Source organism: Oncorhynchus masou, chromosome 26, assembly GCF_036934945.1.
Source record: "Oncorhynchus masou masou isolate Uvic2021 chromosome 26, UVic_Omas_1.1, whole genome shotgun sequence".
Lineage (NCBI taxonomy): Eukaryota > Metazoa > Chordata > Actinopteri > Salmoniformes > Salmonidae > Oncorhynchus > Oncorhynchus masou.
The window spans coordinates 4,810,039-4,825,118 of NC_088237.1; the positions used below are offsets into that span (position 1 = coordinate 4,810,039).

The 15,080-nt window shown below is 45.1% G+C and overlaps 1 protein-coding gene and 1 non-coding gene across 7 annotated transcripts in view; both read right to left on the reverse strand.

Annotated features, from left to right (window-relative positions):
* LOC135514668 (stromal interaction molecule 1-like) overlaps positions 1-15,080 on the reverse strand; it is a 138,969-nt gene that overhangs the window by 44,789 nt on the left and 79,100 nt on the right. For all 6 annotated transcript variants that reach the window (XR_010451715.1, XM_064938167.1, XM_064938164.1 and 3 more), the window contains one exon: positions 12,791-12,968. Coding sequence is in view for 5 of the 6 variants with exons in the window: in XM_064938167.1 (XP_064794239.1) it covers positions 12,791-12,968 (178 nt within the window). In the remaining variant the exon portion in view is untranslated. The remainder of the gene's footprint in view (positions 1-12,790; positions 12,969-15,080) is intronic.
* trnap-ugg (transfer RNA proline (anticodon UGG)) lies at positions 4,283-4,356 on the reverse strand. Its single transcript has one exon. It is a non-coding gene; the product is annotated as a tRNA-Pro (tRNA).

Here is a 15,080-nt window from a genome sequence, read left to right on the forward strand (position 1 = left end):
TGTGGGCACTATCAAGCAGTGGGGTCCTACGTGCCAAGCTACTTGTATTTTCCAGAATTCCCCGAGTTCTACTCCCGAGTCTTTAGAATCCATCGACCTGACCCGAGTTCCCGAGTGTTACCATGACCTCAAACTGGTGTTTAGCAAACAGAGGGCCACCATGCTACCACCCCATAGACCTTACGTTTGCCCCATCGACCTGTTTCCGGGCACTTGCCCCCCCAGGGGTCGGATCTTTTCCCTATCTCCACCCGAACGAGCTGCTATGGATACCTACATCAAGGACGCTCTGGAAGCAGGCCTCATGCGTCCATCCACCTCCCCGGCGGGAGCAGGGTTTTTCTTTGTGGCCAAGAAAGACGGTGGATTACGTCCTTGCATCGACTACCGGGGACTCAATGACATAACTGTCCGTAACCGTTACCCGCTACCCCTTATGGCCACAGCCTTCGAGCTGCTCCAGGAAGCAGTTGTTTTCACTAAGCTTGACCTGCGGAACGCATACCATCTTGTGCGGATCAGACCTGGTGACGAGTGGAAGACCGCTTTCAACACGCCTACTGGTCACTATGAATACTTGGTGATGCCCTTCGGCCTGACCAACGCCCCAGCGGTGTTCCAAGCGCTCATAAACGATGTGCTTAGGGATATGCTTAACATATTTGTGTTCGTTTACTTGGATGACATCCTCATCTTTTCGAGCTCCCTTCAAGAACACACTAAGCATGTCAGACAAGTACTCAAACGCCTCCTGGACAGCCATCTGTACGTTAAGCCGGAAAAATGTGAATTCCATTCATCCCGAGTACAATTCCTGGGATTTGTAGTGGAACCCGGTCGAGTCCAAATGGACCCTAGGAAGGTAGGGGCGGTAGCGGATTGGCCCACCCCCAAATCCGTTAAGGATGTTCAGCGTTTCCTGGGCTTCACAAACTTTTACCGCAAGTTCATCAAGAACTTCAGTTTGGTGGCAGCTCCTCTCTCAGCTTTAACCAAAGGTGGCAATGCAAGGTTTTTGTGGGGAAGAGAAGCTGAGACGGCCTTCCAAGGACTCAAGCAGCGCGTCCTCTCTGCTCCCATCCTGATACTACCGACTACGGATGAACCATTTGTGGTGGAGGTAGACGCATCAGAGGTTTGTGTTGGAGCTGTCCTGTCTCAGAGGGGTGAAGACAAGAAGCTTCATCCGTGCGCTTTCTTCTCACACCGGCTTACCCCGACTGAGAGGAACTACGATGTGGGGGATCGTGAACTCCTAGCGGTTAAGATGGCATTGAAGGAATGGAGACACTGGCTCGAGGGGGCTTCTCACCCGTTTCAAGTGCTTACGGACCACAAAAATCTGGAGTATATCCAGCAGGCGAAGCGATTGAACTCTAGACAAGCTAGATGGTCTCTTTTCTTCAATCGATTCCAGTTTATCCTCACCTATCGGCCCGGGTCGAAGAATCTCAAACCGGATGCCCTGTCCCGAGTCTACGCTCCTGCCATTCGAGATGACACGGACATGCCTGTCCTTCCTGCTGCTAAGATTGTGGCTCCGATCTCGTGGCAAGTTGAGGATACCGTGAGACGTGCTCAAGCTAGCGAACCGGACCCTAAAGGAGGCCCTGCCAATCGGTTGTTTGTCCCCAAGGCAGTGAGGACTCAGGTCCTTCTGTGGGGGCACTCCTCTCGCCTCACCTGTCATCCGGGCGTAGGTCGCACCTTGGAGTTCATCCAGCGTAAGTTCTGGTGGCCTACCATAAGAGAAGACGTTGCCACTTTCGTCAATGCCTGCCCCGTGTGCTGCCAGGGCAAATCTTCTCACCTCCGCCCTCAAGGACTCCTTCATCCTTTACCTGTTCCCCACAGACCCTGGTCCCATATCTCATTGGACTTTATTACTGGACTTCCTCCATCCCATGGCAATACTACTATCCTAGTCATAATCGACAGGTTTTCAAAGGCGGCCAGGTTCGTCCCTCTGACTAAGTTACCTTCTGCCAAGGAAACGGCTGAGTTGGTAATTAATCATGTGTTCCGAGTCATCGGCATTCCTCAAGATGTGGTTTCTGACAGAGGTCCCCAGTTCGCCTCAAGGTTTTGGAAGGCCTTCTGCCAACTCATGGGGGCTTCTGCCAGTCTATCTTCAGGGTATCATCCGGAGTCCAACGGCCAAACAGAGAGGATGAATCAAGAGCTGGAAACCACCCTCCGATGTATGACTCGTGACAACCCGTCCACATGGTCATCCTTTATTGTTTGGGCCGAATACGCGCACAACACCTTGCGCTCCTCCTCCACTGGTATGTCCCCGCACGAGTGTCAGTTTGGCTATGCTCCTCCATTGTTCCCGGACCAGGAGGCAGAAGTCAGAGTGCCTTCAGCCTTGAGGTTCGTCAGACGCTGTCGGCTTATGTGGAGGAAGACCCGTCTTAATCTGATGCGTTCCTCACAGAGGTATCAACAACAAGCCAACAGACGTCGCCGTCCCGGGCCTACCCTGCGCCCCGGCCAGAGAGTCTGGCTTTCCACAAGAGACTTACCTCTACGGGTGGAGTCTCGCAAGCTGTCCCAAAAATACATCGGTCCCTTCAAGGTTGCCAGGAGAGTTAACCCAGTTTCTTATCGCCTACACTTACCCAGATCCCTTAAGATTAATCCCACATTTCATGTGTCATTGTTAAAACCTGTTGTTTTTTCTCCCCTTGTCCCGGCAGACAGACCTCCCCCTCCGCCTCGTGTCATTGGAGGCCAGCCGGCTTATACCGTCCACCGGATACTGGATTCCGCCGGGTGCAGCGGTCCTGGCAGTATCTGGTGGACTGGGAAGGCTACGGTCCTGAGGAGCGCTCCTGGGTTCCTGCCAAAGACATCCTGGACCCTGACCTCATTCGTCAGTTCAGGGTCCTCCACCCTGAGAGAGCTGGTAGGAACGTCAGGAGCCGTTCCTAGGGGGGGGGATTCTGTCAGGATTTGGCCAGGGTTGTTCCGGGTTTTTGTCAGTAGATGTCCCCATTGTGCTTTTTGTCCCTGTGTTTTTCCCTTGATCCCCATTATTGTTTGCACCTGTGTCTCGTTTCCCCTGATTGTATTTAAACCCTTTGTTTCCCTCAGTTCTGTGCTCTGTGTTTGTATGTTGGCACCCTGCCCTAGTGTTCTGTGTGCTCTTGTCGATTCCGGGTGAAGTTCTTGTGGTATTCTGTTTTTTGTTTTTGTTTATTTTTGGTGAGTTTCTTTTGAGGTCTTTTTGTGTTTTTTCCCTACCACCTTTTGGATTTGCCATTTTTTGTTTTTTTATGATTTTTTCTTTATTAAATACACCGTCTTAAGTACTGCTGTGTCTGCCTCATCTTCTGGGTTCTGCTGTCTATTCGTGGCTCAGTTGGTTAAGTGACTGTGTCTCACTCCGGAGACCCAGGTTCGAAACCGGGTCCTGACAGTTGAGATTGCCTGCAATGACAAGCTCAGTCCGATGATGCTGTGACACACCTCCCCAGGCCATGATGGACCCTCCACCTCCAAATCATTCCCGCTCCAGAGTACAGGCCTCGGTGTAATGCTCATTCCACTCTTACTGAGCTCTGATAATTAGTGGGTTATAGTGCTCAGTGAGTCTGAGATCCCATTGTGCTCTGTTGTTGCTCTTCACTCAGACGTTGGAATTTATGGTGAGATGAGCGCTTGGAGATGTGAGTCCAACAAATATCAAATACGTTACCTTGAAACTGTAGGACTACGACCTCTGGAGATGAACCAGAAGAGGGAGGAAGGTTGGGTGTCAGAGGAAGGGCTAGCTCAGAACTTCCACACAGGTCCATGTCAATAAGAGAGTAACTGGTTAGACCTCCTGTGGCCTAGCCCGAGCCTTCAGTATTCCCAGAACTCCGGCCCAAATCAACTCCATTATCTCCATTCACATTATTCGTATTCTCATTATTATTTGCATTGTCCCCACTATTATTTGCATTATAAGCTCCAATGTCAGAATTACACTGTGCATTCCCATTGACAGGTATAAGGAAGAGCACATTTTCTTGGGTTGAATCCAATGTTGTAATTCCACACACACAAACCAAATATTTGCATTGGTTATTTCTCAATATTGGTCACCATTTTTTAAATAATGACTTCGATATGACTTGAGGTTATTAGGGGTCAGTGGTGACCTGTAATTCAGGGCAGGTGGGGGCAAACATATATATATATATATATCCCATTATATATATATCCCATTTAGCAGACGCTTTTGTCCAAAGCGACTTACAAGTCGGCTGGGGCCACTACTTTTACATATGGGTGGTCCCAGCGGGAATCGAACCCACAACGCTTGGCGTTCCAAGCGCCATGCTCTACCGACTGAGCCACACAGCCACACAAACCCCCTGTTTTGAGCAAAAAAATAAAATATACACACACTACCATTCAAAGGTTTGGAGTCACTTTGAAATCTTGTTTTTTAAAGAAAATCATTTTTTTTGTCCATTAAAATAACATCAAATTTATCAGAAATACAGTGTAAACATTGTTTGTTGTAAATTACTATTGTAGCTGGAAACGGCAGATTTTTTTAAATGGAATTTATAAGGGCACAAGGCAAGACCCAGATGCAGAACCACGAGGGGGCAGATATATATAAAAAATATATCCCATTTAGCAGACGCTTTTGTCCAAAGCGACTTACAAGTCGGCTGGGGCCACTATTTTTGCATATGGGTGGCCCCAGTGGGAAACGAACCCACGACGCTTGGCGTTGCAAGCACCATGCTCTACCGACTGAGCCACACAGGACCCTCCAGATGGTTGGAGTCTTACAATGTTTATTAATCCAAAGGGGTAGGCAAGAGAATGGTCGTGGACAGGCAAAAAGGTCAAAACCAGATCAGAGTCCAGGAGTTACAGAGTGGCAGACAGGCTCGTGGTCAATACTGGCACAGAGAGACAGGAAACACAGAGATAAATACACTGCGGAAAACAAGCGACACCTGGATGGGGTGGAGACAATAACGAGGACAGGTGAAACTGAACAGGGTGTGACAGAATATCTACATAGGCCCATTACCAGCAAACATCACTCCTGTGTTCCAATGGCACGTTCATAAAGTCAGAATGCAATAACCACCTATTCCTCACAGGAATAGCAATGATAAGGATTCCTTTTCACCAAAAACTGAACACATAACCCAACAGAGTAAAATCACAAAAACAAATGAAATACTGCTTGGGAAAAGTTGTAGTCGGTTGGTCAGTCATTACAATCTGCCAATAGATCTCCAGGGGAGAAAAGCCCAGAGAACAGCTGATACCAACTGAGATTTGTAGTTGTCCATCAATAGAAATGATCTTTGGATCTGACCCATGTTAATCTTACAGCTCAAATGCACACTGTTAAATACAACAAAAGGATCTAAAGGAGCTATGGACCTGAGGGTTTAACTTCCTCATCCGCACCACCGTTCCCCATCCTTGTGCAGCTAAATGCTGGCCATTTATTTGGGAATTAACAGGAAAGTGCTGCGTTGGGAGGAGCACTGGGATGGTTCAGACATTTGGGTTCGTCACAATATGTCTGAGGTTATTGTGCAGTTGCACAAATGATAAAGATGGTCTACAATCATATAAAACAACAGAAACGAGGTATGTATTCAAAAATGTTACAGTCCACTTTTTTTCTCATGGAGTTATTGTGATGGTAGCCCATTAACGTTTTATTTTCAGGTGGAAGGATCATGGTCATATGATATCTAGACTAGATACACTTAACTTTGCAGCAATTTGAGTTAGATTTTACAAAGAGAGTCACCTTGCCGGCATGTTCTGTATTAAACTGTACTAATCGTAACTCGTAATTGGGTAAATCAGTCATAATTCTGATTATCATAGTTAATATTTGTTGTCCATTTTGTTTTCTAGTGTTGACCGGGCTAGGTTCTAGGTAACGCTGAGCTTTCAAATTAACCTTCCGCTACAAAGGTTTAACATTAGGCTAAGCATCAAGTTATTGCATGATTATGCAGGTTATGGGCATACCTGATGAACTTAGCTAACTTAATTTAGTCGTCTTTGGTTTCATGACAGCAGTAGTAAGATGGTGTTACGTTTACATGCACAATATTAGGCCAACATCACTGGGTGCTTTGACAGGAATATAGAATTTAAGCCCAGATGACACACATCATAAATAGAATGTTGCCATATCCCGAACAATACTGGAATATTAGGGGGCAGTATTGGGGTAGGGGGCAGTATTGGGTAGCTTGGCTGAAAAACGTGCCCAAATTAAGCTGCCTGCTACTCAGACGTAAAAGCTAGAATATGCATATAATTAGCACATTTGGATAGAAAACTCTGAAGTTTCTAAAACTGTTTGAATGATGTCTGAGTATAACAGAACTCATATGGCAGGCAAAAACCTGAGAAAAAAATCAAACCAGGAAGTGGGAAGGTTTGTAGTTTTTCAACTCGCCCCCATTGAAGATACAGGGTGATATTAGTCATGTTTCACTTCCCAAGGCTTCCACTAGATGTCAACAGTATGTAGAACCTGTTTTGAGGATTCTACCCTAAAGGAGGGGCTCATAATGGCTCTTTGAGTGAGTGGTCTTTCAGAGTGCCACAGCCTCGGTCTGGCGCGCTCACGTGAAAGGTAGCTACGTTACACTTCATTTGTACAGAGAAAAGAACTGTCGGGATGGAACATTAATGAAGTTTTATGTTAAAAACCTCCTAAAGATTGCTTCCATACTTAGTTTGGCATGTTTCTACGGGCTGTAACGGAACTTTTTGAACTTTTCGTCTGACGCGTCCTGAACGCGCTTTTGGATTTGTTTACCAAACGCTCTAACAAAAGAAGATATTTGGACATAACTGATGGACATTATCGAAAAAATCTAACATTTATGGTGGAACTGGGATTCCTGGGAGTGCATTCTGATGAAGATCATCAAAGGTAAGTGAATATTTAAAATGGTATTTCTGAGTAATGTTGACTACCCAATATCGCGGGTATCTTTTTGGCTGCTTTGTTTTTTTGAAATCTGACACAGCGGTTGCATTACGGAGAAGTTTATCTAAAGATCCATGTATAATAGTCATATCTTTATCAATGTTTATTATGTGTATTTCTGTAAATTGATGTGGCTCTGCAATATCACTGCATGTTTTAGAACTACTGAACGTAGTGCTGTCGGATGCCAAGCAGTTATATTTTTCATTTTACCTTTATTTAACTAGGTAAGTCAGTTAAGAACAAATTCTTATTTTCAATGACGGCCTAGGAACAGTGGGGTTAACTGCCTGTTCAGGGGGAGAACGACAGATTTGTACCTTGTCAGCTCGGGGATTTGAACATGAAACCTTTCGGTTACTAGTCCAATGCTCTAACCACTAGGCTACCCTGGAGCAGTTACCATACCAAGCAGTGATGCAGCCGGTCAAGATGCGCTCAATGGTGCAGCTGTAGAACTGAGGATCAGAGGGCCCATGACAAATTCTTTCAGCTTCACGAGGGAGAAGAGACGTTGTCATGCCCTCTTCACGATTGTGATGGTGAGTTAGACCATGATAGAACCTTAGTGATGTGGACACAGAAGAACGTGAAGCTCTTGACCTTGCTCCACTTCAGCTCAGTCGATCTGAATGGGGGCGTGCTCGGCCCTTCGTTTCCTGTAGTTCACAATCAGCTTCTTTCTCTTGCTGATGTTGAGAGGTTGTTGTCCTGGCACCACACTGCCAGGCCTCTGACGTCCTCCCTATAGGCTGTCTCATCATCGTCTGTGATCAGGCTTACCACTGTCGCGTCAGCAAACTTAATGATTGTGTCGGAGGCTTGCGCGGCGACGCAGTCATGGGTGAACAGGGAGTACAGGAGGGGACTAAACACGCACCCCTGAGGGGCACCCTATGTTGAGGGTCAGAGTGGCGGATATCTTATTGCCTACCCTAATTACCTGGGGGTGTCCAGTCAGGAGAAAAAAACTAAATTTGACCCCGCCCTAGGTGGGATACAATGAGCTTCCTAAACAAGGAATGGCTAGGTGCCCAATTAGAATGCATTTTTTCATTTGAACTACTAAATATTACATGCCCCCTCAGATCATGAACACCCACCCGGCATAAACTCTGTTCCTGTCTCCACTGCTGGCAGGCCTGACAATGCTACATTGGGAAAACCGGGCCTTGTAATTCACATACCATTTGTTATGATTTTGGAGAAACAAACCTTGGGGTGCACAACATCTTTATGGGGGATCCATGACCGGCTTTGGCACCCCTTAGAGCCGCCTCTGCCTTGTGGTGAGTGGGCTTTAAACCAAACCAGGCACCTAAATTTCTGTAAATTCAGTCTTTTCTCAAATTCCTACACCGCAAAATCATGTTCATTTGCATATAACTCTTTAACACCATTAAGGCTGGGTTAGCAATAAGATTATTTGGTTTTTTTTTGTCATGATGAGTCCAATTATTCAAAACAAATGTCAGTTCTGATCCTTAACAGATCACTATCCCTCTATTTCACACCTCTTACAAACAGCCAAGAAGTCAAGGGAAGGCTCTGTGGGGTTAGAGTTGACTCATCACTGTTTAACAATGTGAATTACATTGGTCTGTACAAATTACGCATATATACATTTTATTTCTGTAAAGTGGGTGAAGATGGGAAACAAGGCATCCTTCCATGGCAATTACTGCTCAGTACCATGTCCACTTTCACCCTGGCCAGCACACCCCCAGATGTCCCAAGACAAGTGGAGGCTGCTGAAGGGAGGACGACTCATAGTAATGGCTGGAACGGCACGAATGGAATGGCATCAAACCATGTGTTTGATATATTTGATACCATTCCACTGATTCCGCTCCAGCCATTACAATGAACCCGTCCTCCCCAATTAAGGTGCCACCAACCTCCTGTGCCCAAGACATGTTTCCTAAGGCGGGATGGATCTTGTGTTTTTCACCTTCAACCTTAGATATGCCTTAGATGCCCTTTCACATGGGCGGTTTCTTGATAAGGACTTGCCCAGTTACAGAGAACACTAACAATACTTGGTTTACTTTCCCAGATACGGTACCGTCTATTAGTGGACCTACACCCTTGAACTGAGATAGTGGCATTTGTTTGGAGTGCCAAAGTAAATACTAAAAATAACCTGTCAGGTAAGATCAGCATTGGTATTTTTGTGACTACACTTTGCTCATATTTGTAATTTGCTATTGTAAATAATATCTTATTTGAATGCAAAATGGATGAGCACCTCAAATTTGTTTGCAGGGTTGCGATTTAGGCATCATTTGTGCCATGCACTGTGAGGTACAAACCATTGAGGTCATACAAGTAGTCATAGTCTCTTGGTTGTACTCTTAGTTATGGCAGTTACATTGCTTCCTTTGATGCATTTCCAGCTCCATTTCCAAAGCCACCTTTCCAGAAACAAGTCTCACTGTTGCCACTGGCTATAGACCACATTCTGGCCCCAGCTGTGCCCTGGACACCATATGTGAATTGATTGCCCCCATCTATCTTCAGAGCTCGTGCTGTTAGGTGACATAAACTGGGACATTCTTAACACCCCGACAGTCCTACAATCGAAGATTGATGCCCTCAATCTCACACAAATTATCAATGAACCTACCAAGTAAACCCCAAATCCGTAAACACGGGCACCCTCATAGATATCATCCTAACCAACCTGCCCTCCAAATACACCTCTGCTGTTCTCAACCAGGATCTCAGCGATCACTGCCTCATTGCTTGCATCCGTAATAGGTCTGCGTAATAGGTCCACTTCTTTAAGTGGTTTCCTTACCATCTTAAATAAGCATGCCCCATTCAATTATTTTTTTAACCAGGAACAGATGGTTCACTCCAGACCTGACCAGCACAAAAACATCCTGTGGCGTACTGCATTAGCATCGAATAGCCCTGCAACTTTTCAGGGAAGTTAGGAAACAATATACACAGGCATTTAGGCAAGCAAAGGCTAGCTTTTTCAAATAGAAATTCGCATCCTGTAGCACAAACTCCAAACAGTTCTGGGACACTAAAGTCCATGGAGAATAAGAGCACCTCCTCCCAGCTGCCCACTGCACTGAGGCTAGGAAAGAGTCACCACCAATAAATCCAAGATAATTGAGAATTTCAATAAGCATTTTTCTACAGCTGGCCATGCGTTCCACCTGGCTACCCCTACCCGGTCAACACCCCAACAGCTACTTGCTCAAGCCTCCCCATTGCTTCCTCGCCCAAATAGCAGATGTTCTGACCCATACAAATCAGCTGGACTAGACAATCTGGACCCTCTCTTTCTAAAATGATCCGCAGAAATTGTTGCAACCCCTATTACTAGCCCGTTCAACCGCTCTTTCGTACCGTCGGAGATCCCAAAAGAACGGAAAGGAAAACTGCTACAGACCTATATCTATCCTACCCTGCCTTTCTAAGGTCTTCGATAGCGAAGTTTACAGATCACCAACCATTTCGAATCCCACCGCACCTTCTCCACTATGCAATCTGGTTTCAGAGCTGGTCATGGGTGCACCTCAGCCACTCTCAAGGTCCTAAACGATATCATAACCTCCATCGATAAGAGACAATACTGTGCAGCTGTATTTATCGACCTGGTAAAGGCTTTTGACTCTGTCAATCACCACATCCTCATCGGCAGACTCGATAGCCTTGGTTTCTCAAATGACTGCCTCGCCTGGTTCACCAACTACTTCTCAGATAGAGTTCAGTGTGTCAAATCGGAGGGCCTGTTGTCCGGAACTCTGGCAGTCTATGGGGGTGCCATAGGGTTCAATCCTCGAGCCGACTCTCTTCTCTGTATACATCGATGATGTCGCTCTTGGTGCTGGTGATTCTCTGATCCACCTCTATGCAGACGACACCATTCTGTATACATCTGGCCTTTCTTTGGACACTTAACAAATCTCCAAACGAGCTTCAATGTCATACAACACTCCTTCCGTGGTCTCAACTGCTCTTAAATGCAAGTAAAACTAAATGCATGCTCTTCAACCGATCGCTGCCCACACTTGCTCGCCCATCCAGCATCAATACTCTGGATGGTTCTGACTTAGAATATGTGGACAACTACAAAATACCTAGGTGTCTGGTTAGACTGTAAACTCTCCTCCAGACTCACATTAAGCATCTCCAATCCAAAATTCAATCTAGAATCGGCTGTAAACTTTGCGAAATATCGCAACAAAGCATTCGTCACACATGCTGCCAAACATACCCTCGTAAAACTAACTATCCTACCGATCCTCGACTTCAGCGTTGCAATTTACAAAATAGCCTCCAACACTCTACTCAGCAAATTGGATGTAGTCTATCACAGTGCCATCCTTTTTGTCACCAAAGTCCCATATACCACCCACCGCTGCGACCTCTATGCTCTCGTTGGCTGACCCTCACTTCATATTCGTCGCCAAACCCACTGGCTCCAGGTAATCTATAAGTCTTTGCTAGGTAAAGCCCCGCCTTATCTCAGCTCACTGGTCACCATGCAGCATCCACCCGTAGCACGCACTCCAGCAGGTATATTTCACTGGTCACCCCCAAAGCCAATTCCTCTTCAGCCGCCTTTCCTTCCAATTCCCTGCTGCCAATGATTGGAACGAACTGCAAAAATCACTGAAGCTGTAGACATATCTCACTCACTAGCTTTAAGCAACAGCTGTCAGAGCAGCTCACAGATCACTGCACATAGCCCATCTGTAAATAGCTCATCCAACTACCACATCCCCATACTCTTATTTATTTTGCTCCTTTGCACCCCAGTATCTCTACTTGCACTTTCATCACACCAGTGTTTCATTGCTATATTGTAATTATTTCGCCACTATGGTCTATTTATTGCCCTACCTCCCTTATCCTACCTCATCTGCACACACTGTATATAGACTTTTTCTATTGTATTATTGACTGTTTGTTTATTCCATGTGCAACTGTGTTGTTTGTGCCGCACTATTTGCTTTACCTTGGCCAAGTCGCAGTTGTAAACGAGAACTTGTTCTCAACTAGCCTACCTGGTTAAAGGTGAAAAAAACAACAAATACAAAATAAACATTTCTTACCAGGATTCTCTCACCTGACATTATTTGAAGGACCATTTCATGCCCCAAAAAATGATTTAATGTAGCCAAGAAACAGGCAAGTAATGTGGACTCAACTTTCGTTACAGTGAAAAGGATTTGAATTGTGGGTTCCAATCTGGTGCGCCGAGCTGAATCAAGGGCTATCCAAACTTTGGGGAGTAACCTCAGGCTTAATGCCACAGTGTCCTCGTTTGGACAACATACAAGCTACAGTATATATTTTGCACACACACCTTCCCACACATGAAACTTAAATAAGCAAACATTGGCAATACAATAATGTTACCACCTACACACTGTCTTGTACTACTAGACTTGTGGGGACACACATTTCAGTCCAATTTAAAATCCTATTTTCCCTGTACCCTAACCTGAAAACCTTAACCATAAACCTAACCGTAGCCCCTAACCCCAATTCAAACCTTAACCCTAAACTTAGAAGTATCATTTGACCTTGTGGGGACAAACAAAAATGTCCCCAGATGGTTATTGTATGGACTTTTGGTCCCCACAAGTATAGTTAAACACATCCATCCACGCACACTATTTGCTGACCCTGTACAATATCAATACACTCAAGTCAAATACATGTGTATATGTCTGTGTGAGGATGTGTGTGTGTGTGAGGATGTGTCTGTGAGAATCTGCTCTCTGCAGTCCCTCCAGGTGTGTGTGTGTGTGAGTGTGTGTGTGTAATGTGACTGACTTCTCTTGCAGGTCATGCAGGCTCTGCTCTGCTCTCTGTAGGCCCTCCAGGTCCCTCATCATCTTGCCCAGGTGGTCTTTGGAGCTACGGTTCTGGATGTAAGCAAACCAGCAGCCACCCAGCGCCATCACTATGGAGAACACCAACATCAGGTCCTTCAGGTAGCTGTGTCTGCTCACTGGCAGAGGGAGAGAAGGGGTGGGGGGTGAGTGGGAGAAGGACAGAAACAGACATGGTTTCGTTCATTTGTTTCGTTTAAGTTGATTTCACGTGTGTTGAGAACCCAAATTGTATTCTGATCTGAAGAGGACTAGCCAGGAGAGGCCTGGCAACCCCTCTGAACCTGGTTCCTCTCTAGGTTTCTGCCTCATAGGGAGTTTTTTGCTTCTGCCTATGCATTTCTTGCTCTTCTGGGTTTTAGGCCGGGTATCTGTAAAAGCACTTTGAAAACTGCTGATGTAAAAAGCGCTTTATAAAATACATTTGATTGATTGATTTGATGCCTTTGCTTGTGAAGGAAGTTTCCTTTCCTTTGACATCGAGGGGAATGTTGATACAAAGGGTGTATGGAGAGTGATAAAGATGTGATCATGAGACAAGTTATGGTTACACTGTAGGCTACACTGAGTAACAAGTGGAACAAAATGTGTGCATAAACAGGTGTGTCTGACTGAACAAATGAGTTACCTGGAAATATTGCATATTGTTTGTTTAAGGTTGTGGCAGAGCCATGCATGAAAGCAACTGACTAAAGGTCTTCACAGGTCCAAAAAGTTGGACTTGGACCCAAATGGACCAGAGGACAACCAGACCCAAATCAGGTGCAAAACATGTCAGTCAGGGCTGTAATTAGCACTGAGGAATGGGAATCACACATGTAGAGATCATCCGTTCACCTACTCTGCCTCACACAAAGGCACGGCGGTTGGATCCAAAAATCTCAAATGTGGGCTCAGACCAATGGACAGATTTCCCCTGGTCTAACATCTAATGCTCATGTTTCTTGGCCCAAGCAAGTCTCTTCTTATTGGTGTTCTTTAGTAGTGGTTTCTTTGCAGCAATTTCCCCATTAAGGTCTGATACACGCAGTCTCCTCTGAACAGTTGATGTTGAGATGTGTCTGTTACTTGAACTCTGAACCATTTATTTGGTCTGCGATTTCTGAGGCTGGTAAGTAATGAACTTATCCTCTGCAGCAGAGGTAACTCTGGGTCTTCCTTTCCTGTGGCAGTCCTCATGAGAGCCAGTCCTTCATGATAGCGCTTGATGGTTTTTGCAACTGCACTTGAAGAAACTTTCAAAGTTCTCTAAATTTTCCAGATTGACTGACCTTCATGTTTTAAAGTTATGATGAACTGTTGTTTCTCTTTGCTTATTTGAGCTGTTATTGCCATAATATGGACTTGGTCTTGTACCAAAAAGGGTCATCTTCTGTATATGACCCCTATCTTGTCACAATAGAACTGATTGGCTCAAATTAACTTAATGCACACCTGTTAATTGAAATGCATTCCAGGTGACTACCTCATGAAGCTGGATGAGAGAATGCCACGTGTGTGCAAAAGCTGTCATCAAGGCAAAGGGTGGCTACTTTGAAAAATCTCAAATCTCAAATATATTTTTTTAACACTTTTTTGGTTACTTCATGATTCCATAGTTGATGTCTATGTATATATTATTTTAAAATGTAGAAAATAGTACAAATAAAAAACCCTGGAATGAGTAGGTGTGTTTTTTTTAAGCTAGTTAGCATGTCTTAACAAAAGACTACTATGCAAGTATCTATTTCAATAGAAATTCACTGCAACAACTGTAGGTGGACGTACTAGCTGGTAAATTCGCTCTGGTCATCTACTCCGATTTCAGACCACGGGTAAGATAATATATAGCTAGTTAGACTCAGATATTACACGTTTCTAATTTTGATGAAGTATTTTCATTTTAAATTAAAGTATACTATTACCTAGCTACATGTCTTAACAAAACACTCATCTGAGTGTTGCAGACCACAATATCTGATGAATTTACGAATGACACGACACGACACATTTACACATTTACACATGACAGGCCACTGAAACATGCGGTCTCTCCTTCACTGCAGCCGAGGTGAGTAAAACATTTAAACGTGTTAACCCTCGCAAGGCTGCAGGCCCAGACGGCATCCCCAGCTGCGCCCTCAGAGCATGCGCAGACCAGCTGGCTGGTGTGTTTACGGACATATTCAATCAATCCCTATACCAGTCTGCTGTTCCCACATGCTTCAAGAGGGCCACCATTGTTCCTGTTC